The 24,899-nt window shown below is 41.2% G+C and overlaps 1 protein-coding gene across 1 annotated transcript in view; it reads left to right on the top strand.

Annotated features, from left to right (window-relative positions):
• The first annotated feature begins 570 nt into the window (after positions 1-570).
• Positions 571-24,899, top strand: part of pde8a (phosphodiesterase 8A) — a 43,851-nt gene continuing 19,522 nt past the window's right edge. Inside the window, exons 1-2 of the mRNA XM_080053933.1 lie at positions 571-2,097; positions 23,205-23,261. Of these exons, the coding sequence (XP_079910059.1) occupies positions 1,945-2,097; positions 23,205-23,261 (210 nt within the window). The 5' untranslated portion in view covers positions 571-1,944. The remainder of the gene's footprint in view (positions 2,098-23,204; positions 23,262-24,899) is intronic.

Below are 24,899 nucleotides of genomic sequence, written 5' to 3'. Positions count from 1 at the left end.
GATAGCCTATATCAATGATGAAAATAATCATCAGTTGCAACCTGATAGAAAAGTCAGTTTTCATAAAAATAGGCAATTTTGTTATTTTAAACAACGTTTAATACACATCCTATTAGTTCATTTATCTATCTATTTTATGTATGTTTTGTAGGCCTACTTTAAAGAAAAAATACATGGGCTAAATGTTGTCCACAATGGCATCCCTTAGATGTGAGACAGGACTTGAATCGTTTTACTGGTTGTTCAAAAAGGGATAACCACCACTGTTAATGAAACTATTTGGAGAGGGTATAGCCGTGATTACTTACCAAAAGAAAAACTAACAGCTTTCACCGGGTTTTGCACGAGCTATCTGCGGAAAACGTTCAGACTAGCGTCCCTGCAGCAGCAGCCAGCTCCCAGTCTGCCCAGCGCGAGCTCCTTTTCCTGCTTTCAAAGTTCCCACGGAAAGCTGAGGACCACCCAGCGGCGCAGAGCACGACGCCGATTAGCTGCACGGAGCTCATTTGCATTAACGTCAGTAAAGGCTGTAGGTCAATCCTTGCGGGTGCTTTTATTGGATGTGCCGCTGTCAAGCAGTGCTGAAGAATTGGAAGGGCAAACGCCAGAAAAGGCAGAGAAAAGACACACACACAAAATCAGCATTATGTAGCTCGATTTCTGCCTTACGTCCGCTCTCGTCTAACCGCGAACAAAACCCTGCCGTCTAACATTTCAGATCCGAAACTTGTGGACACGGAGCGCTGTTGCCTTTTTTTGTTTTTCTTTTCTTTTTTTTCTTTTCTGATTTTTTTCTCCTCCTGTGTGTGTCTCTCTCAAGCGGTTGCATTCTCCAGGGGTGGTAGGGCTACCTCCACATATTTACAATCTGACAAGCGTCTACATCCTTTGATTCAGAATGAGAGAGAAAAGACGCGGATCCTGGTAACGCGGTGGCCAATTGCACCCTGGTTTAGACCTCTTATATCAGGCGGATCATCCTCAACCGGGCAGCGGATGCCTGAATGGAGATTGCGAGCCATCCACCAACATCTCTCCGCTTCCTAAATTGGTGAATTCGGGGGGATCTGATCAATGGAGCGTTTCGTCGGTGGACTACATTACGGCATTATGTTTGACTTGGGGTGTTTGACATCGGAGCGACTGGCCAGAATAACAGCCCGCAGGATGAATATTTCAGCCTGTTGATGATGAACCGCTCAGGACTGGAGCAAAGTGTCGTGAGAACCGGTTTATGGCCCGTGTCTTCTTCGGCTGAAGTGTGCAACCAGATTGTTTAAGAGAGAGGGAGAGAAGGCGAGAGAGAAAAAAATCATCATTTTTGATGGCTCCTGGGTGGGGGAGGAAGACTACACATGAAACCTTGGACACAAAAAATGGATAAAACTATTGCATGAAGCAGGCAGAGGGGGGCTGCACGGTGTGTGTGTCTATGTGTGTGTGATTGTGTGTGTGTATGTGTTTCAAGGCCTAGGCTACTTGATAATAGTGAAGTTAAGGGGGGGGGAAATGAGAAACTGGTGATGTGGTACGAAGAAGGCTTGATGAATGAGCCGGAGTGAAGGGGGGATATCATCTGAGGAATAACGGAATCCAAGTTTTCCACGATATAAAACAGCTGCTTTGATCAAAGATCCCCAATTAACTTCATGTGAAAAAAATAGAGGGAGGAAACCAGCTTCCTGGTCAGGAGGAGGGGGTGGGGGATAGGAAGATAGTAAGCCTATATTATTCATACCTTGTCTCAGAGCAATTGGATAACTGGCTTTTCTGTGGCCTGGATGATACATACAGATGTATTTACTTATAGGCCTATATTAAGGAATGAAACATTGAGGAAGAGTGGACCTTAATAAAAACACTTAAGAGGGTGAATGACACTCGGGTAGCCTCAAAAGTGAAGCACTTGCGCAAAGAAGCAAAAAGGCTGAAGTGGGTTGAAGCATGGGCTGTGCTTCAAGTATTCATATCTCTGATAGGGTGGTCTACCACAGTGGAAAAGAGTCCGAGGATTCCCACTCACCCCAGCAGACTAATACCACTCAGAATCAAGGAAATCCTGCCTCGGGACTACCCCTAAAACCTCCCAACTGCAAGGTGAGGGAACCACACTCATTACAATCACACAGACGTGTGTGTGTGTGTGTGTGTGTTTGTGTGTGTGTGCGTGTGTGTGCTTTTCCATCAGAAAAGAGGTCCATCCATAATACTGTTAGGACGTTCATCTAACCAGCTTTCCAAAACTTCTTTATGGAAATGTTATTTATAAGTAGATATCACAGTAATCACAGATAGTACGTACAACACAGACAAAACCTCTACATTGAAGTTGGCTTATTTTTAGATATATTGCATTACTTTCATGTTTACTCTCTTCAAACGAAATATTTCCATGCTCGACATCACAACGTTGCTGCTTTTTTTTTATATCAGAGGACCTAGGCCTTGATGCACACTCGGTGAAAGGCGTTGGGGTCACACGGGCCTCCACTAAACCTGTGTTATTGTTGTCTTGGTAGTTATTATGGAACAGTCAAGATAAAGCAAACATTTTGTAGCCTTTTTTAGTTTAGCTTCACACGTTCACAAATACGTGCACAATGTTACTGCTGGAGTGCTGCACTCTTTAGAACCAAAAGTCTAAGCATGAAGCTCTGACGTCTGTTGTCAAACGTGTGGACCTCCTCTCAGCTGGCAAAGCCTCTGCCTCACCCTTCTACCAGTAGTTATGGGGCTCAATAGAATGACACAAGTTGTCTATTGAAACAGTTAACTGTGAGTGTATAGTGGATGGGGATATCTGAATGGAAAGTGACTTAAAGGTGGAGTCAGCGATTTGACTGTGGTCAAAATCAGTGAATATCTCCCCACGATTTGCTACCTTTTACGTTCTGTGTTCTTGCCGGAAAAAAAAGATCCAGTTTTAATACACAGCCTAGGCTCTGTAAACATGTATGTTGTTGGCCACCTTTTTTATACATACCCATTGTTTGCACACCAGTTTACATAGCCTAGGTTGTGTATTAACACAGCATTTTCTTTTTCAGCGCACTGTGTGCACACACTGCACTGACATGTAGGGGATCATGATGACATATTCACTGATTTTGACAACAAGCGTTCTCCAGTATCGTTGACTCCACCTTTTGACAGCAAAATGTTTGCCATCATTGTGTCACGTCATTGCAGAAAAATAAATGTATTGGACCACAAATAAGTACACTAACGGAGGATAACAAAATGTGCCGTGCCTGCTTACATACTGGGACTGTAGGTGTTTCTAATCAAGTTGATAATTCCTACTGTTATTTTCGCATGCGCGCCTTGTGTAAGTGTACATGTGCACATAAGTACCACCTGTCACTATTCTTCAGATGAACAGACATGTGTGTCTTTTTTAGGTTAGTGAGTTGTTTTTTTGCCCCCAACTTAGTGTGTGCAGTAAACTCAATAATGAAGCAACATTGAGGTGGGGACCATTATTGTTCCTCAAAATGCACAGTAATGAAGTGGAAGCCTCAAGCTATGGCACATCGATATTAAAATCAAAGGCAGCTCGTACTGTAATGTTGGCATGTACATCTGCAGCCGTGCGTAAACACACACACACACACACACACACAGTATGATCCCGTGAATTTATTAATGCATGAGCTGTGTTTGTGTGTCAGATGTTCTTATGAGTTGGTTTGACAGACCGCAGGCTATTTGAGGGCCCTCTGTCAGGCTGAATTTTGTGGCCAAATGTCACGGCAGGATGCAGTGAGAAGTCGCTGTGACAGATGCCCCCTCGTCAAGACGCCCACTGTGCCTTTGATTGAATTAGTGCCCTGATTGAGTTAGACTAATGGTATACATCTCCTTCGGCTGGAAATGGTTAATCCCCCGTCCTGTAAGGTGTCATCCCATAGGACGTACTTATTCACTGCAAATCTATGGAAAAGTAAGTTATATAGTTGCTCTCGTCAATCCCTTGTACATCCCTGTGATGCGTTCAATGCTCAAGGGTACACGCCACTGCAGCTGCTCCCTTTTTGATTTTTGTTCTCCCAGTAAGAGATCAATAACGGCCATTGATTGGTCTCAAATTGGGTGCGTGCACAAACTAGATTGAACTTTTGTGACTCATTGTCATAAAAACAACATCTATAAAAATTATTTCATTTGGGATGTATGTGGGAAAAGAGACTTCGGGAGATCTATTTTGATGTCACATTGGGCTGAAGGAAGTTGTATGAGATGAGACGTTTTCTTTAACTATTTTTAGACTGAACAACGAGGAAATGATGGGCAGATGAATCAATAATGAAATTGTTGGTCGCAGCCCAGCAGAGAGTATATTATATCACATCACATCAAGTCAAATAGCTTGTGTGTCTCTAAAGGAGGATAATACAGATTGGTGTATCACAAAAACTGAATTAAGCAAATATTAAGATGATGCTGAATCTTTGCATATATTTTTATTTTTACACTTAGGGGGAGAGAGAAAGAGACGAGGAGAGAACATTTGCACAGGCATCTGAAGTGTGAGAAAGATTCAATAGAAGTTTGGGAGTGTGATGTGAGTCTTTGTCAAGGGTACGTTACCATCTGGGCTGCTCTGGCAATGATAAGGCTCAAGTACAAGGTCCTGTGATAGTGGGTATTTTGTGTGTGTCTGTGTCTGTGTGTGTCTGTGTGTGTGCATGTGTAGGGACCAAACGGACGAAGAAAGACCTCAGCCAAACACAACACCATTTATCTGGCCTTGACTTTTCCAGTCTGATTGCCCCCACTCAAGAAAAATCAAGTAGCTCTTCCCTCCGTGGACGGCAAAATGTAGAATCAGTGTTACCGTTACCTCTCGCTATAAATGGAAAAGGGCAATAAAAGGTGCTAAGCTTATAAGTGTCTGGAGAGTAATACCATCTTGCTCGCTGTCTGATTCCAGCCTCTGCCATGCATTAACATAAGTGGTGGAATCACTCAGCCATTCAGAAGTGACATGGCACGCAATGTTTTTCTTTTTCTAAACTAGAAGCTCAGTTGGGAAACGCTCAACTGTTGCTAACAAAACTTTAAAAGTCTCTGAACCAAACACATCATGTGATCCATCTCACTAGAAAAAAAGGGGAAAAAGTGCGGATATAACACACCTCTGACTGGGGTAGCCTCTCTCTCGCTCTCCATTTTTTCAGTGTTGTCTGTTTTTGTGTGTGCTCTCTGGTCAGTAGTGTGTATGTGTGTGTTTAGTCTAAGCTGAGAGTCATTGGGTAATTTATTCCAGAGGAGGGCAAAGGCTCAGCATGGTGATGAATTAATCCACTGTGCTTTTTCTGCTGGCTGAGAAGAGGGAGACTGATATTGGCTCTTTTTTTTCTTTCTCTGTTTCACTTTATCATATTTGTCCAACAAACTCTCTCTGCCTTTCCCCTTATCCCTTGCTCTTGTGCTACCACACTTTTGTTCTTAGATATAACTCGCTCGAGTGTCCAAAGTCAACAGATTTAACTCCATCTATCTGACAGGTCTTTTTAGAGTCACAATGATGGATATGATTTGATGCACACAGTCGGAGCAGGCTCCCTCTGTGCACCCATAGAAATGCTCGTGTTCGTCTGACTTCAACGACTGTGCTGTTGCCTTTGTCTTTACAGCTGCTGATTGGATCGAGTCATGCACTGTGCTTATCTATGTCTATCAAGGATGTCAAGTGTATATGTACAATGGTCTTTTATAGCCCAGAGCATGGCACTAACCCCTGGCACACTGCCATGCTTGGCAGTTTGATTCTCCACTGGGGCAAAGTTTTGGTGCGATAAGGGTAAAACCAAAACATAACACATGGAATCGTTTAAATATATATATATTTAACTGTATACAGTATATTTGAATCTGTTTTGCCAAGCGTTACATGAGAATATTGATACCACTCTTGTGTCATCATTACCATAGATAGTATATAAAATGGATGTAGCATCCGGGCAGACCTCAGCTATTCCAACTGCATCCAATAGTCCTGGCCTATGCACGTCGCCATCTTGTCAGATTTTTACTCCGCCTCATTTCCTCTTACCGAAAAAGGCGGGGATATGACGTCAGGGGGGAGGGAGATACGCCCATCTAGCTGATGTATCTCTGAGGCGAAGTGAGGGCCAACGGGCTGCTAGCTGTCACTCAAGAGGCCGCGCCCCTAATTATTCGTTCATTTTAACCTCCAATAGAATAAAAACTAGCCTGCTGAGATATCACCTTTTTGTATCAGGCCTTAAATAGGTTTAGTAATGCTGTGAAAACGGCCTATTCAACATGGGAGTCAATGAGAAATTGCTCTGTTTTGATTCCACGTCTTAGCGGTCACTCGGTGAACTGCAATTTTTTTCACTTCCGGATTGGATGCTGCTAGAACTAGCTGAGGTTGGGGCTTGGTCATACAGTGAATATGTGACTGGAGCCAGCAGCCAATTAGCTGAGCTTAGCATACAGAGTGGAAACAGCTAGCCTGGCTTCGTCCAATGGTAACAAAAGGAACCTTCCGACATCTCTAAAGCTTTTGGTGCTCTTACAGCAAGTTTTTTTTGACAGTTTCACCTTAACTGTTACTGGTTCCGGCCTAGTGGTAGTTTCCATAAAATCGTAAATCAGACAATTGTTGCCCCTGTTTCCAAAAGCTAAGCTAACCGGCTGCTGGTTGTAGATTCATATTCCTTCACTCTGACAAATGTGAGAGTGGTATTCTCTTTAATCAAAGTCTTGGCAAGAAAGTGAATACGCTTATTTCCACAAAATTTCAAACTATTCCTGTTTAGACTGAAACATTCTTCTTTGCTACAGTGATTGTGAGATTTGTCAATACTTTTTCTCTTCACCAACATCAAAAGAAACTTCACAAACTACTTTAAACACTAGCTTGTTCATTACGCTTTATTTAGACAAAACGTCAGCTGCAGGGGTGACTCTGTGTTTCCCGCTCTGTCTGGCGTGTCTGCAGGGGCTGTGGGGGATAATTTCTTACATATTTTTTTTGCAGTGTCATTTATCTCCACATGAGCAGAAGGCGTTTTAGAGGAAGCGAGATGGGGCCCATGGAGCAGCCCCCAGTCAGCTGATGGATGTATTGGCAGCTCTAGCGCTTATCACCCCACAAGATGTTTTGCAGGCGGGGCCCTAAGAGTTCAGGGAGAAACATGTGTTTGCTACAGTATTTATACATTTTATGCCCTATCTTTTAGCTTAGTTTGAGGCAGCTCAGACACTTGACGTAATGACACCCAAGGCTCAACTGCTGATAGCGTGAACGTTGATCCCATGTAGGATAATACAATAACTCCCTTTGTCACCTTGAGTGTACTGTAGATACAGTGGGTCTCTTCTTCATCTTCGGGAGCTCGCTCACTTATGAAGTGTCAATTGTATGCGTTGTGTACATATTGAACAGAACCTCCCATTGTCTTTGGAATAGTCTTAACAAATAAGGCCGCATTCAAAGCTTGGCCCCTCCAGGTTAAGAATTGAGTATCATATGGTCAGCATGTGATAGTTTCATGAGATTATGGAAATAATATTCTTCCCAAACGAGGCACTTAATGTAGCAGCGCTCGCTGTTCTCTTTCAGAAGCTCACAGGAATGCAGATGTGAGTGGGCCCAGCCAGGTCCACTGGTGGCCTTTTAAAAGCTCCTCCTTGACAGTGCCGCGCCCAATTTCTGGGCTTTTTTCCCAAGCTCTGAGCATCTTGGGTCATGATATCATGCTAACGATGTGTGTTTACTGTATGTGGCCTACAGGTCCATGCATCTACGTTTTTTTCTAAGGCCAACTCGACAAGAGATGGTCAGTGAGAGGAAGTAGACAATGAGGAGATCTTTCATATGAAACTCATCATGTGTCAAATGGCCTTCTAGGTGTGGACTCCTTCTGAATTTTCTTTCTGTCTGTTGACTGTTGGAGTTTTCTGCTGGAAACACGTTCATCAATCAATCGGCCACTGTATTTGTCTCTATACAGCAATTGCTGGGGCAGAATGTGAAGCATAAGAAATTTTTCGAATTCCCGGTGCTAACCATTATTTTATTGAGAGGAGGATGAGGTGATGCAAAGATTTGTATATCTGTGAGTTTTGGCTGTAATAGCTGTTACTTTTCAATGTGATACAGCATGATTAATATAATATAATATGTAATATATTTAAGTAAAGACCATCTTACTAAAATATTATTTGCACAACATATTTATTCAGAAATGTAATTTCCTGGCATACTTTAAACTTATTTTTGACACCTCTCATACACGGCGGTTGAACAATCTGCTGGGGGTTATACTCCTGATTATTTCTTTGGCGTGGGGAATTCCTATAGTCTTGACTTCCTGAAAACTCAACTTATTTTTTTGTTTTAGAACAGTTTAAAATATAGATGTTTATTATGAGCCTTACAGGTGCTCGAAGGTGGACTGGTACCTTCTGGACTGAGCAAGGCTAACGGTTTCCCCCTGTTTTTATGCTAAGCTTACCTTAAAGACACATGAGTGCCATTGATGTTCTCAAAGAAACTCAAGAAAGAAAATAGGCGCATTTTCTCAAAATGTTGATTTAGTCAGACTACGACTGCTGTGAGTCAGAATGTAATGTGTAATTTATCCACAATTCTGCACCATGTTTCCAGTTGTCTAGTTTGATTTTGGTGATGCATTTCTTGTCTTCTGTTTAGCCTTTGGCTGTCTGTAAAAACGTGGAAGTTGAGTCTACTTGTTCAGTTGGCAGCACCACAACTATTTACAGTTACAGTTTTTTTTCTCCCATTTTTTCATGTGAATGCACCCTTCAGATACTGCAGTGATGTCATATGCATACCCTCTCTCCCCACTAAGATCTCTGGAGGTCCTAATCCCACACTTTAGAGTGGTTTTGAAAAGTACACCATGTACAGAACACACCATCATTGTTCCTCCACTGGACAGAGTTCATCTGAGAGTCATCTCTCTTGCATGGTGTCATAGTGTCGGTGTCCATAGGCGTGTTTTTAATCTCCCCCTGGAAGAGAGCCGTATGTGGCAATTGTGGACCGCTTTACCCATGCAGAATACACCGTGGTTACAATGCTAACAGCCATGTTAACAGCATCTGGTTACTGGAGTACTTTGGCCATTTTCACGCTCCGTCACACCACTGTCCTCACTGCCAGAATAAACTGAGGAACTGTTGTGTTCAGCATAGTATGCTGAAAGATTCTTCCCTAGGCAAGATTTACAAGGCACCAGAAATTGGCAGGTTTAACATTCAATTATGAACCTGATGGGTATTTCACTGCAAAATTTGGCAGCTGATCTGATACCATTTTAAAATCAAAATGCTCCAGAGGCTTCGACTTCATTTCACTGCCTTTTTCCACTGAAGGAAGCGCTGAGTAGACAAGAGCCCCACTGGATTTAAATCAACAGGCCTGCAGCTTATTGGCTATAGTAAACACGCAAGACGCTCATTCACCTGCTGAACACCGCATTAAGCCAGCAGTGCTTTTCTCCTTCCTTGGTTTTGTGGACACAACTATGACGCAAAAGTCCCTCCGTACTGGGCCTGGGCCTTTTTGTTCTGAAGATATACTGTACCCTTAGTTGATATATATATATATTCCCTTAACATTTGAATGGGGGGAGGGGGAGAAGGACAGACGGTGCACTTTTTTTTGTAGTTTGTGGTCGCAAGGACACATTATTGGGTCATGGGCAATAGACTGTATGAGGTCAGGGAAACAATTCAGTTCAAAGCTCAACTCACGTTTTCTACCTTTTTCAACTTTAAATTATTATAAATATATTCGGCTCACTTCCCCATCTTGGACATTGTTGGCAATTATTTTTTCCTATTGCTGAGATCAGGCTTCTCTGTATGCAAAAGAAAATATTGTCGTTGGGACTTCTTAACTGTAACAGAATTGTAACACTCGGAACCATTTGGATGTGACATGCAAGTAAAATGCGGAACAGGAAGTGGGCCTGCCTGCGTCGCTCTGCTCAATCATGATCAAAACATGTCTGTGGAAAATCCAAATAGTCTAAATGTAAAGTTAGGGCCTCTTGATATATGTGTTTATAATGAAGTCAATTGAAGCGGATCTTTGCTTCTTCTACCAAGTTGTTAAGATATTTACTGCATTTGAAAAGAACCATCTTTGACATGCCTTTTTTGTTATTGAGAAGGATTATACTACCTCATATACTGGACTTGATGACGTTGACCCGACGTAGATGATGGTACTTCAGTCAAATATCGTTATATTTGTTTAAAAAATGCTAACACCCCATTCTACACTGTGGCACTGTACAAACAGCTGAGTCAGTTGCATTTATCCTGTTATCAAGCACAAAGGAGCCTTCAGCCATTGCATTGGGTGTGATCCGTGGCAAGTAGCAAACCTGTAATCTAGATGGCATTTTGTAAGCCATAAGAGAGCAGGAAATGTTTCAAGGGAAACTTAAAGAGTACATACCCCAGTCAAAATAATTGTAATGCACACTGGAAACAATGAAAGACGTATGCAATGTGTGTGATGTATTCATCATAGTGAATGAATGGTTTAAACATTCCTGCATGTCTATCAGAAGCACCTTTGTCATTTATTGTACCTGTTGTACCTGTCTGATGGCATTCCTCACACAACGTCACCTGGTTCAGCTGTGTGCTGTGTAACCGGAGCAGCTGCGTGTCACTGTATGACATATTGTTTTAGGCATAGTTTAAGTATTGTATTTGATGATTAGTTTAGCTGATTTCCTCATTCATCACAGTATTCCTGCTAGTGTCTGCATACTTTCATCGTTTGTTTATTGGATCCATATCGAGTGTTTCACGTCAGTAATACGTCACATTACTTTCTAATTACTGTCAGTCATCTGAAACCCAAAGGAAAACTGGAAGCCTTTGCCAGAAAATAATCCCTTGAAAACATGTCCCTCACAAACGGTCTTTCTACATTTATATCCTCATAGTGTGTGTGTGTGTCTGTCTGTGTGTGTGTCTGTGTGTCTGTCTGTCTGTCTCTCTGTGTGTTTCATAAGTTGTTAAAATGTGTCCCACTTTTTTATCAACCTCTCTTGGTTAGTGCAAAAGCAAAAAGAGCCTTTAATGGTTTGAATCTTATAAGCCACCTAATACGTAACTGAGAAATGTAATCAGTACTGAAACATTTGTTGAATTGTGAAATTCAAATACCAATGAATTTGCAGTATAGCAGAGGTTTTGATATAATTGGTTAGAATTAGATTTTCCATATGGTCATTTGAAGTTGCGCAAAGCTTCCCAAGCCTGATTTTTAACAATTTTCCTTAGGGTTTGCAAACTCAGTTAATTTGAAATGACCTTTTCAAAATATTTGTTTACTAATTTTAGCATTTATTTTCAAAAAATGTATTACAGCTGTAGGATATTTGGCACCCCAAAAAAATCAGGGCTTTATTTATGTATATGTTGACAAACATCCATGAATGTGTGTATTGGCATGCGGTCATCAAATCCCCATTCCTTGTTAGTGTGCATGTGTGTGTGCCTGCGCCTGTGTGTGTCTGCTTGTGTTTTTAAAATGTGTGTGATTTATAAAATGTGTGCCAAGCCTGGTGCCCCGGCTCGTGTCACTCAACTGATCCCTCATGCAACGGTGACATCAGTGCTCCTCTTTTAGCAGGTGAAGAGGAGGGGGAGTCCGGTGATTAGCTAATGCTCGCGCAGCCATTCAAAGAGCCCTGGAGAAACGCGTCTGATATTTTCATAAACATCTGAGCTGTCACGGAGAGGTGGAGCCGCGCAGAGATAGAGCGTGAAGGGTGGCACGGCTGCTGTGGGGGTACGGCTCATTCTAATCCCCACTCTTTAGGCCGGCCACAGAGCTATGGGGTAAATACGATTGTACAATTGGGGTATGGCACTGGAAACTATTGTTTCTGTGGACTAATGGTCTCTCATTCAGCTGAGGCCAGGCGGTCTTCATGTGCAGCTTGTTGTTTGGACTCTGCTTGTCTCTTCGTCATGCATTTGGATACGCTGAGAGGGAGGAGTGGCTGACTGCGATGGAAAGGTTCCCGGTAAGATTACAGCACACTAGAGAGGGCCATCGGACCAGCCAGTGTGTCCCACTTAGACTTCCCAAGCTCCTTTAGCTTGTCCTTTTGCTTAAATGCCCTTTGACCTTACCTGGAATGGTAAGAGCGGAAAGGAGAATGCAGACTGCATGCGCCTGATCAACAGCTGCCCGTGGCACACAGTGCAAATGACACTATGATGGCAGGCAATGAAGCAATAGAAAACAGCCTCAGGATTTATAGCTTTTTAAATGCAGGGGGGGGGGCACAGTGAAAGACAGAAATGAAAACAGGTATTAGTAGTATTAGTTGGATGGGTTGTATAGAGTAAAAGCTGGTTGTTATTTGGATGAGAAGGTGTGAATAAAAGGGAAGGTGTAGAACGTGCTGCTGGGGTCAGAGGAAGAGGAGGAGGTTTAAGTAAGGGGCTGCTCCAGAGCCCTGGGTGGCTTAGGATTGTCCAGGTCTTATGGGGATTGTCAGGGTAATCTGGATAAGGACAGAAATACCTTGAAGGTGAACATTGGAGAAAGTGCTCAGCTTCTTGTGGATCTGCCTTTAATTATTTTACGCACACCAGTGATTGGATACAGAGGACATCAGCGTTACAAAACTGGAAGTTTGTGAGAGCTGATAGGAGTTGCATTTAGGATGAAGGGAAGGTTTAATGTTTTTTTGGAGCTTTACCCATTATATTGGGGACCAAAAAGTGAGGATGTCTTAGCATATGTTGCTTTTATTTTGACCAATTATCTGTCTCTGACAAAAAAGTGCAATAAAAAACGCTGCCTTACTCTTTTAACTGGATAAGCATGCTGCTGTTTGGTTTGCAGTTTCTGCATTCCATCACTATAGGCTCATGTGATGTCATACTCACATTTGAAAGTTGAAATTGCAATTGGAAAGAATTTCGTTTAAAAAAAGTTAAAATAAAAAAAGTGGCCCGGGTCCTGTTGAAAGACCACAGGTCGGAAACACTCCCGACCGCAAGTAATTTGAAAAGATGAAGACCTGAAATTGGGGAAAAGTACAAACAAATGGTATCTCATTAAAATGTCATGTCTTTCGACTTCAGAACCTCAGAGATCCCGGTCTCATTTTCATCTCCCACAGTTAGTGTATACGCAGCAGTGTAGCAAAGCGCCTTATGTATTTCTCTCCATGTTAAATGAGTGCATCTCCTTCCCCTGCTCCTTGGGCTCATATCCCCGCAGGCCTGTGTGTGTGTGTGTGTGTGTGTGTGTGTGTGTGTGTGTGTGTGTGTGTGTCTGTGTGTGTGTGTGTTTGTGTGAGCACTCTGAGCACAGTGTCTAACTCGCGTCACTCGGCCTGTCGGCAGGAACTGGCTCCGCTGCCAGGCCTCAGTTACTCTCCCTGGCACAGTGACGCACGGACTGCATACACACTCGCGCCACTGCAGACACGGGGTCTGCATACAGGCCTAGGCAAACGTCACCATCTGAGGGAATGCAGCATGTGCTCTGATGTCACACACGTGTTTATATATAATCCAAATACACAGTTTATTTTTGTCGAAAAGATAAACACTCACACTATACAGATTTCTCTCTGTAGGAGCAGAATAACTAAACATGTTGCAAGCCTGTGTGCTGTATTCTTCTCTCTTGGGTCTCTTTGTGTTTTCTTGCGTAGCCTACATTGTGTATGCAAAGGCTTGTGGGTAAATATACTGCTTAAAACAGACATGGCCCCTAGAGCAGCAGATTACATTTGATGGTTTTGTGCGTGATATCTGAGGTGATGCTTGCAAGGTGTGGGACGCCAGTGAGAAACAGGGACAGGTCGCCAAGGATGGAACCTATCCATTTTCTGCAAACACTGTATTTTTAAACTTCGGACGTCATTCAAGGGCGTTTGGGACTGAATTCCAGGACAAGTTCAGTCTCCTGCGAGTTACTCTGTGTCTTCCCTGTGTGTGTGTGTGTGTGTGTGTGTGTGTGTGTGTGTGTGTGTGTGCGCGCGTGCACGTGCGCATTCCCGTATGCTTGAATTTCCACACTATCTGGTGAGGTAGGAGAGATGTCACCGCGGACAGAATAAAGGTCAGGGCGTATCTGGTAGTGCTGCTCGCAAAACAATGAATGTGTAGGTCTATTTGTGCAAGTATTTATTCACAACTGATTGGAAATCACTGTATTTGGGGGCAGCAAGTGGAAGGAGTACATCAGTAGCTCATCATATTTCACTTCCTCAACTTTCTCTGTTGATTGTGTACTGTTGGTTCAGGCTTCAGTTTTTTCTTTCCTAATTTTACATTATTATAACCATTTCCATTATGATTTATTTATATTGCACTGGCAGCAGGTTATACTGTATACCCAGCAATATAGCCTTGCAAGTTAATACTACTCAAATCCTGAACTTAACCGTTACTAAGACAATTAAATAAACAGTCTAATGTTTCCTCCGATGACCATAAATGACCTGGAACAACAAACAAGACCATCAGCAAAAACAACGCTATTTTGATATAGTTGTTATTAATGCATTTTTACGGGTCCGATTTTTCCCGGGAACAATTTACGGCAGGCAGAACTGAACTGCCTGTGTTTTTTTATGGTAATAAATCAAAGTTATCTGCTTCACCAATCGTCATATTATCATTATTAATCTTACGTCAAGTATAAATACATTACCTCACCACAACACATCTGCGGTCTCTCTTCATGGACGTATTCTCTAACTTTCTTAGCCGCTAGTTTCGTAAAAAACTAAACTTTTTTCTAGAATTGCCACTACAATCGACATAACTCATAAAGTTCCTCCTAGCTCCTTTAACAACTTCCATTTCCCCTGTGTTACAGCTTGCATTTGTCAAGATGTAAATCATCTTAAGAATCATCATTTTAGCCATAATGATTCTCTCATGCATCTCAAAGGGGGAAACAGAGTGTTATTACATCAAAAACCAAATGGTCTCATGTCTACAGTTCAAGATGTGATATCATGAGAGTTTGTATGGTGACCATGTTAGGGGTTAAATGGGTTGACTGTTGTCAAGCTTGTGATATGATATGAAGTGACAGTCAGGCATAACACTGCTGATTATTGGTCTGTGACTTTGTTTAGGCTTGGTGAAGATATACTGTAGATATATAGCCTATATATTTTTTAATAAAACATGACAAGAATAACGGTAACTAATTCTACTACATAGTGGAATGGTGGTCCACATACAATATCTCACAAAAGTGAGTACACCCCTCACATGTCTTCAAATATTTCATTATATCTTTTCATGGGACAACACTGAAGAAATAACAGTTTGATACAATGTAAAGTAGTCAGTGTACAGCTTGTATAACAGTGTAAATTTATTGTCCCCTCAAAATAACTTGACACACAGCCATTAATGTCTAAAGTGCTGGCAACAAAAGTGAGTACACCCCTTAGTGAAAATGTCCAAATTGGGACCAAAGTGTTAATATTTTGTGTGGCTACTATATTTTTCTAGCACTGCCTTAACCCTCTTGGGCATGGAGTTCACCAGAGCTTCACCGGTTTCCACTGGAATCCTCTTCCAGTCATTCATGAAGACATCAAGGAGCTGGTGGATATTAGAGACCTTACGCTCCTCCACCTTCGGTTTGAGGATGGAGGTGGAGGAGTGCAAGGTCTCGAATATCCACCAGCTCTGTAAGTGCTGGAAAATAATGGTGGCCACACAAAATATTAACACTTTGGTCCCAATTTGGACATTTTCACTAAGGGGTGTACTCACTTTTGTTGCCAGCACTTTAGACATTAATGGCTGTGTGTCAAGTTAATTTGAGGGAACGGTAAATTAACACTGTTATACAAGCTGTACACTGACTACTTTACATTGTATCAAAGTGTCATTTCTCCAGTGTTGTCCCATGAAGAGATATAATGAAATATTTGAAGAAATGTGAGGGGTGTTCTCACTTTTGTGAGATACTTTACCTTATAGGGGGGCCTGAGTGGGTTCAGTTACCATTTGGGATTTTGAGCATAACTTCATGTATTATTATTGTTATTATGGCAAATATTTGTATTTGTGCTCTATACCACTGATCTGCTCTTTGTCAGGATGCCCAGTAAGAACCTCCCAGCCCTGAAAAGTAGTGCCATCTCTTATGATCTTTGCCGAGTATGAGATTATCTTTTTTTTTCAGTTGCTTTGACCCCTATCTGCAATTGTTTATATGATCTTACTTTTTTTTAATATATATAATAATGAAAATAATTGTTAGATGTCATGTGCTTGACATTCCATGCAAAAGTAATCAGACCACTTAAGAACAGTTACACATTCAGAGTTATGCCGGTAGGAAAGATGACAAACATAAAAGGAGGAGAGTATGAATGCAGATCAAATAAAATATAGATGAGTTCATTTGAATTGTGTTCTTGCTTACCGCGTCAGGTTTTTTCTGTCCTGTGATGTGCACACAGTCGAACAGTTGTCATAAAAAAGTGAACGGAGGCACAGTGTTCATCTCATGACATTGCATCATCTGACACGATAATAGGGAAAATGGAGATATTACACGACTCTGAAGAAGAAAAAACAAGACCAAAAACATTGAGTGGATTTGTGTAAAAAAAAAGAAATTTCATGAATGTTTCTTTCATAGCATGATTTTTACAAGACATGGTCCTACCTCTCTAATGCGTTACACCCGATGGACAGGCTGAGAGAGAGAGAGAGAGAGAGAGAAATACAGAGAAAGCGAGGATGTTCTGGGACAAACCGATCCACGGTGGCCTAGTTTCCCTCAGCCGTGCCAGTGACTCAACTAAAGTCTTCTGCCTGGCTGACTGTGGACATGTGGACAGTGCCAGAATACACATGGTTGCAGTTGTTTTTCTAAAAAGGATGAGCAGCAATTACATTAACGCATTAGACAAATTTATGATTTTTTTTACGTGGGTGGGGGAGGGTGTTTTTTATATTGAAAAGTACGGTAAGTAGTAATATCAAATCCCACCGCAAGACGACTGAAAAATACCAAAACATTCAGCTCTGAATTCCAGCACATTACCATCACTTTGTCACTTTACCATAATTTGGTTTCAGCCTGGGCTCAGAACCAAAGTGGGGTTTGAAGATTATGAAATAATAGTACATCTTGATTAGTTCAGTTTCAAAAACAACAAGTCATATTTTGTATTTTTTTTGTTTGTTTGTTTGTTTGTTTGTTTGTTTGTTTGTTTGTATTGTAGAGGTAGGTATCACCATTCCACTCAATAGTGTGTTTGACATTTTTGTCCAAACGTCTTGTGAGAGTTATTGTACCTATGCATGCCTATATAATGAACTACAATGTAGTCAATGTAGTGTACCATTGACGTTCGCTGACTGAGATCTACAGTACTGTAACTGCCATCATGCTGGATGAAAGGAGGGACTTGAATAGCATCCAAGAGTGTTAATTGATTTAGCCACACCAACACACTAAATAGTTCACTTTTATAATGAGTGGTGTCAAAAGAATGACTTCCAACACAGTCAGCCATAGTTATGTTGGATAATAAGTTAGGCTTTAACTATGCAGTCCTTATAATATACATGATATTACAATACACATGACATTTCAATTTAATTTATTTGGCGGGCAATTATATCCAAAGGGATTTATGTACAAAAACGCACACACACACACATTTGTATTTGTGTATCAACTAACGTCAACTTTACAAGGGATAAGAAAAACAGACCTGTTTTCTGCTTTGATACTGACATTTTTCTACAATCCAGTGGGTTTTCAAATTGTGTATTTATCTTGAAAAGGAGCAATAAAGGAACAAGTAATCCTTATCTAAAAATATGAAGATATGTGGTTTTAATCGGAAAGTATAGTCTAGGATTCATCTTTCTTCTTGCGTATTATTTTTGTAATTTTGCTTTCAGAAAGATGTGCTCATGAAATGAAGCCAGTCAATTTAATTCTTTGTTCTACATTTTTGTGATGTTTGCAAGGCTGGTTACTGATCTGTCAGCATTAGAACTGGTTGCACGTTTGAAACCCCATTGTTATCAATGGCTTCGGTGCAGATCTATCTATGGGCAGCGACTGTAAGTGGACGCGCATGAAAAGGACTTATTCTCTTTGAGGTAACACACAGAGAATGGACAGATAGCACCCCTATCTGAGCGGCTCAGCATGCGGTCAGACCGATGTGTCACTCAGTGCCATTTAGCCCCTCACTTAGCTCAGTGTGTTAGAGTCTGTCTGTCTGTCTGTCTGTCTGGTACATGGTGTGCTTCCACACCTGTGGCTGGAGCTGTCTGCTACCCTTAATCAGACCTAATGAAGAACATTGATTCATCTCCATTTGATTCACTCTTTTAGAAACAAACACAGACACAGAAATACACGTACAAAATTGCATTCAGGACACCCCCCACCACTTGTTATGAGACCGACACTTTGACTCTGAAAGAAATGCTGATCTCGTCTCATGTTGCTGTAGTGTCATCATATAATACTCTGCCACATGTGGAGAAGTTTTAAGGAGGGGGGGGGGGGGGGGGGGGGGCAACGTGACGCAAGGGAACTAAAGATGAAGAGGTAGGAGGGAGGGAGGGAGTGCATGTTCGCCAGAGAGCGAGGGATCTGGAGATTGTTAGTGAATGGGGCGGCCACGCACGTTTTCCCAAGCAGCAGCAGCAAGAGGCAGGGCAGGCATCCCAAGATTCCCTGCATCCTGGTCCCAGCTCTGGGGTGGAGGAAGCTGTTTACTCTTTCTATCTCTCACTGCTGACGTCGGCGCACCGAACAATGTCATCCAATTTCCTGTTTTTCACTTTAGTGGAAAAGCCACTCTCCCAGTGTGTATGGTGTTAGCGTGTGTGTGTTTGTGTGTTTGTGTGTGTGTGTGTGTTAGCGTGTGTGAGACAGAGAAGCTGGAGGAGACGAGGAGATCTATAGGGCCGGATACACTGGGAGCAGGATATAGGGTCAGAGGCAACTCCTCTATGTAAATACATTAGGTGTATTGAATGAGTGTAGAAGGAGACGGCCCTTAATGCTGTTGGAGATGACCTATAGTAAGGCAAGGCAAGGCAAGTTTATTTCTAAAGCACATTTCGGACACAAGGCCATTCAAGGTGCTTTACAGATGCAAAAACAAAATACATCAAGAATAGAGCACACATTTTTTTTAAAAAGCGAATGAGAAACATGAATATAAATAAAACATAAAATAATTAAAACATTTAAAAATAATAAAAACAAATAAAAATTTAAAATTACAGGTTAAAACGGAAACAGTAAAGTCTTCAGACCTAATTTAAAAGTAGACACCCAGTGGTCCCTGAATGTGGCCTGAAACAAGGAGTAAAGGTGTGGATATGACTGTTTTGACCTCCTCACAGCGACAAAGATTTACTTGTGAAGTTATTATTTTTTTTTTATCAAATTACGCTTGCGATTTTGTTTGCCAGCATTTTTGGCCCCTCTTCAGGTTGACTGTTAGGAAATTGGGCTGTTGTAATTAGATTTAGGGATTTAGTTGTAGACTGGATACACCGGATCGGTATCAGCAGAGATACTGACTTTATTTAACATAGTCATTTGGGCAATGCTGTGTGACCGATCCACCCTTTCATATATGTCAATATCATTGTACATTTCTCTACTATCAGCTACATTTATTTAATCACTGCGGGCTGTTAGCATAAATGTATCTCTTTCAAGACAATGATACCAGTTGGTATACATTTGGTATGGTGATCAGTATTGGCAGATGCGCTGAGCAGAGGCGCTGGATTTAGCGGGGAAAAAGCCCACATTTTTTACACCCTGAACTAAATTAACTGTAAATATGTTTGGTAACACTGTATACTATAACTAAGCAGAATAAACACTGGTAATAATAAAGGCCATAAAGGATGGGTTTACATTTCACATGTATGTCACTTTATGATTGTGTATGTGGACCTGTGAGTTATTAACCATGTTATATCAGGTTGAGTGATCCTAATTATTTTGGTTTAGTTTGAGCTCACATGGTGCATATTCATATGTGTTTACTTATTCAAAACATGAGGCATATATGAGACATAATAGAAATTCTAATATATTGTGAAAACACATATAATAGCAACACAAACTATTTCCTCTAAAATGACCAATAGTTGAACCAATAGTTCTAAACCGGTCATTTTTGAAGGTAAGATATTGTGGGACTGTTGCATAGACAGCATTTGTTTTTAGCCCAGTGTTCCTATGCACTGGCAACTCGGTGTATGTACAAAATAAACAGAGAGCAACGGGAAGGTCAATAAGGGTCTACTCTACAGCTTATTTTATGTCCTGGGGGTCTGTAGGGGTGATTTGGCTCTGGAAACTAGGAATTTTAGATACTATGCAGTAGGAGAGGGTGACATAATTAATAATAAATATAACATTTCTCTAATATCAATATATATAACTGTGCTCCAGCGTTATGAATTACAGTCGAACGGGGAAAAAAATACTTTTTATTAAATCTTGCTCTGAATAATTTATTGGACACCAAAAAATGCGTAGTACAACATGATAGAAATAGAATCACATCATTGTACTGAAAGTTAGCTAACGGTGTGATATTGGTTTATCACCCAGTTTAACTTCAAAAAGATGAGTACAAGTGCATTGCATTGAATTCTTTTTAAAGCCTCTACTGCGCTGGACACTAGTACACCTGCACTATGCCCTGCTGCTCAACAAACTCGCTGTCTTATTAACAAGTGGGCCTGTGCACAGAGATTGAGAGAGAGAGAGAGAAAGAGAGACTCCGCTGTGACTGTTACGACACAGCAGCATATAGCAAGAGGGCAGGGACTTGGATGACGTAGGCATTCACCACCACGTCCGTACTCTTCGCCTGCCTAGCCTACATGCTCACTCACTTCCCTTGCTTTGTTTGCCTCTGGTTGAGTGCCAGCATGATGTTTGCGGGATGCAAATGCTTGGCTGAGTGATTCATTGCTGTGTGTGCGTGTGTGTACTGTACAAGAGGAGTATGTTGCCCAAAGAGGCTGGTAGACCTGTGTGTGTGTGTGTGTGTGTGTGTGTGTGTGTGTGTGTGTGTGTGTGTGTGTGTGTGTGTGTGTGTGTGTGTGTGTGTGTGTGTGTGTGTGTGTGTGTGTGTGTGTGTGTGTGTGTGTGTGTGTGTGTGTGTGTGTGTGTGTGTCAAGCTGGTTATTCGAGTTACACAACCTCAGCTGCAGTTGCATTGGTTGTGTCAGTGTCAGTTAAAGAGGGAAGTCTCTCTGGGTGGAGGCAGAGCGCTGTGTATTGCTCTCGTTATAGGCCTCCATTAGCTGGAGGCTCTGTAGCCAAACAACATACGTCAAGGGCCCGACCTCAACTAGTTTGCCAACAAATGACATTGGAAGTGGAAACACAATTTTTATGTATGGTGTCTTTTTTCTGTGCGGCCCACCATCTGTGACATTTGTATAGTTGGTAGAAGAGAGAATTTTTAGTTTCACCTCCACAGACAAAAACGAATGGGTGGTTTGAATCCCTAATCAGAGTTCATATAACTGTAATAACTGAGTTATTTGTTCTGACACGTGGTGGGGGTTTATTGAAATCATATCTGACAACAGCAAAGCTAGGTCTTGGAATAGCATGAGTTTGTGGCATTTTCCATATGATACCCCCTATTATATGGACACACACACACACACTGTAACACATGTACACTGTCTCTCCAGTGCACATGAGCTTATCATGCGACCAGGTCCTCGTGTCTGTGAAAGATCAGATGATCGCGCAGAGCATCAGCTTCTAGCCATACTGATGCCATGCTCCTTGTTTGTGGACAACTAAAAACAAACGGCCTAGTGTCACTATGACGTCAATTTGGTTACAACCAAAGGCTAATCAGCTTTCTTTTCTTTTTTTTTAAACCCCACCAGCCTCCTTTTGTTGCTTCACAGAGCTTTCAAAAGCCCTGAAATTTAGCAAGAAGTGATTTACTGCTGCCCGGCATGTTCTGAAATTCCTCCCTGTATTCCTCCTCACATGTGTAGATTGTTTACGGGGAAGAGGAATTCTAGAGGGATGGCGGTCCGCAAGGGGCTTGGTTGCTATGGTTACTAACCCCTGAGCTGGGTTCCCTTTTGCAGGAAGGAAGCTAAATTATTTGCAGACAGAAAAGAGCATAAGCTCATGTTGGGACAGTGTAATGAGTTGAAAAACTGTCTGTGTGGAATCTTTTTATTTGTTTATTAATTATTATTATTATTATTATTATTATTATTATTATTATTATTATTATTATTATTATTATTATTATTATTATTATTATTATTATTTTGTTTCCACAACTACAAACCAGGAGATCAAATTGCAAATATTTGTTTCTTTTGAAAGTATCCAAAGTAAAAGTACAGTGGCACATTGCATTGTTGTATGAAGATTATATTATGGGATTATTATGTGTAAGCGGCATTTCACTGTTGTAACAGGTCAAGATGCAACTCATGTTAACAACTTTATACTGTGTTAAAACCCTTATAAAACCAGTGTAGTAACAATTATTCGAATACTTTACTTAAGTAAAATAAGCAATACTGCAGTTTAAGTATTGCCTTGAATTGTCTCTGAAAATCTTAATTACTTTAGTAATTAATGAGAACGAATGTTAAATACATGTATGTAGTAGCATAAACAAATACAATATTTCCATCTGTAATATAAAGGAAAATATTTTATGAAGTTGAATGAAATGGATGAACAAAATTGTGCGTAAGTACAGTATTGGATAAAAAAATATTTTCATATCTGTGATTGGATCCTTCCAAATCCCAACTAAGTCTTCTTGGTCTTGCATTAGAGTTTAATCATAAGACCTCACTTCTAAGTGTCCCTAAACATAAGTAACTTACAGTACATGCATAAGCACTATTTAGGAGAACGATCCTACTGTACTATAAGTGTGTGTGTGTGTGTGTGTGTGTGTGTGTGTGTGTGTGTGTGTGTGTGTGTGTGTGTGTGTGTGTGTGTGTGTGTGTGTGTGTGTGTGTGTGTGTGTGTGTGTGTGTGTGTGTGTGTGTGTGTGTGTGTGTGTGTGTGTGTGTCGTGCGCGCAAATATTGGGTAATTCAATGTCACATCTGTGAAATAATTTTTTTTTCCCTAATCCTTGCATTCTTCTTGTTATCTTTCAGACCGCGTTAACAGAGGTGCAATTTGGACCAATGAAGTTATTTAAAGACCCACTTCAGGTATTGTAAAACAATGGCAAACATCTGAATGATTGATGCTTGTGTGCTTGAACGCATTAACGCTTTCCAGGAAACAACACAGGTTCTCCGGTGAAATGTTTACCTCCGTATTACTGAAGGGCTTTTAGCATAACCATGGGGCTAAACTTGGTGTGATATGTCAATATTTGGTAGCATTTTTACTGAGATTAATATTTCAAAAAGTCACCCGCTATTGTTTCCAGTTAGAACTAATCTTGAATTTTTCTCAAAGATACCACACCTCGCAGAGAGATTAAAGAAAGAAAAAAAAACAGTCCCCGTGCAAACATTCAAATAAGACGGAGGGGGGGAAAAAAACTGTTAATGAACGTATTGTGTGCGGGTGCAGCCTTGGGTTGTCATGGCAACACAGCCAAACATTTATGACCAAGAACATACCATAATGAACAATGTACGTTATGGACGAGCTGCACAGAGAGCTCTTCCAGTTTGGTCACTGCAGACATGACATTCTATGACGTTGAATGGTTCATTATACAGTTGGGTGCAGTGATTGTTCCTTTGGCATGTGTTGCTGCTGTGGTGTGAGTCTTTGAAAAAAGTCTCCTCTTTAGGAATGTCTTAATGTATTGTAAGAGGAAAGTACAACATTTCGAGGGTGCATCACAGAGCTTTTAAAATGAAACGTCATCTATTTTTCTTATCGAATAATTGCATTATTTCTTACTTTTTTCAAGCAAATATCTGCTTTTCGTCGACAGATATAGTAGTTAACTGACCACTTCAGGTTTTATTGATGAGACAAAATAAGACATTTGAGGATGCCAATGTTCAAAAAATTCTCATGGGCCTTTTTTTGACAAAGCAATCAATCATGAAAATAATTGTTTGTTGCAGCCCTAGCACATCAACACCTCGAAGTAAATGCACATTTTTGTTAAAAATATAACTGCTAAACTTTGTGTTACAATAATGCTATCGAAGAGCCCCCCCCCCCACAAAAAAAGGCACCACATTCAGACAGTCCTGTAATGTTATGCCGTGTGTGACTGCACTGGTCTTTATTGTCCGATGTGCTCCATTTGTGCCCGTGGTAGGAAAACGAGGTAGAGATATATCCCCTTCCTGTTTTTGTCACTCACAGCTGATCCTGTCATGCCCTCCTCCTCTCTGCTCCTCCTCTTTTCTCGCCGCTCTCAGGATCTGGCCGGGCCCTCTCTGTTTTCAACAATGATGTTTTCTAGACAGAGCAATCAGACGCTGCCAAAAAAGCTTGCTACCCCCTTCAAACTATTCTCCCCCCTCCTCTCGCTATCTTTGTGTCTCTGTGTTACTTTCTCTGCCTTTTCCCATCTGTTTCATTGGAGAATTAACAGTGTATCCCCAAGTCCAAAAACTTTTTTTCTTGATAGTTCTTGAACTTACTTTTTTTGTCTGTGTGTTGCAAACTGGGTGTGTTGTTACTGAGTGAGTGAGGCGTATCTATCTAGTCTGAGCACTGGCCTTTGAAAAAAAAAAAAAACCTTATCTCGGCCTATATTACCCTGTCCTCCGCCTCTGAGGGAATGTTGACTTTTCTACCAACATCCCAATGTGGAATTCTGGAATTCTGATCTAAATCCATACCGAACATAGCTGCAGGCCGACAGTGGTGAT

The sequence above is a fragment of the Ammodytes marinus genome (genome assembly GCF_949987685.1).
Source record: "Ammodytes marinus genome assembly, chromosome: 1".
Taxonomy (NCBI): domain Eukaryota; kingdom Metazoa; phylum Chordata; class Actinopteri; order Uranoscopiformes; family Ammodytidae; genus Ammodytes; species Ammodytes marinus.
This window is presented reverse-complemented; position numbering and strand designations above follow the sequence as displayed.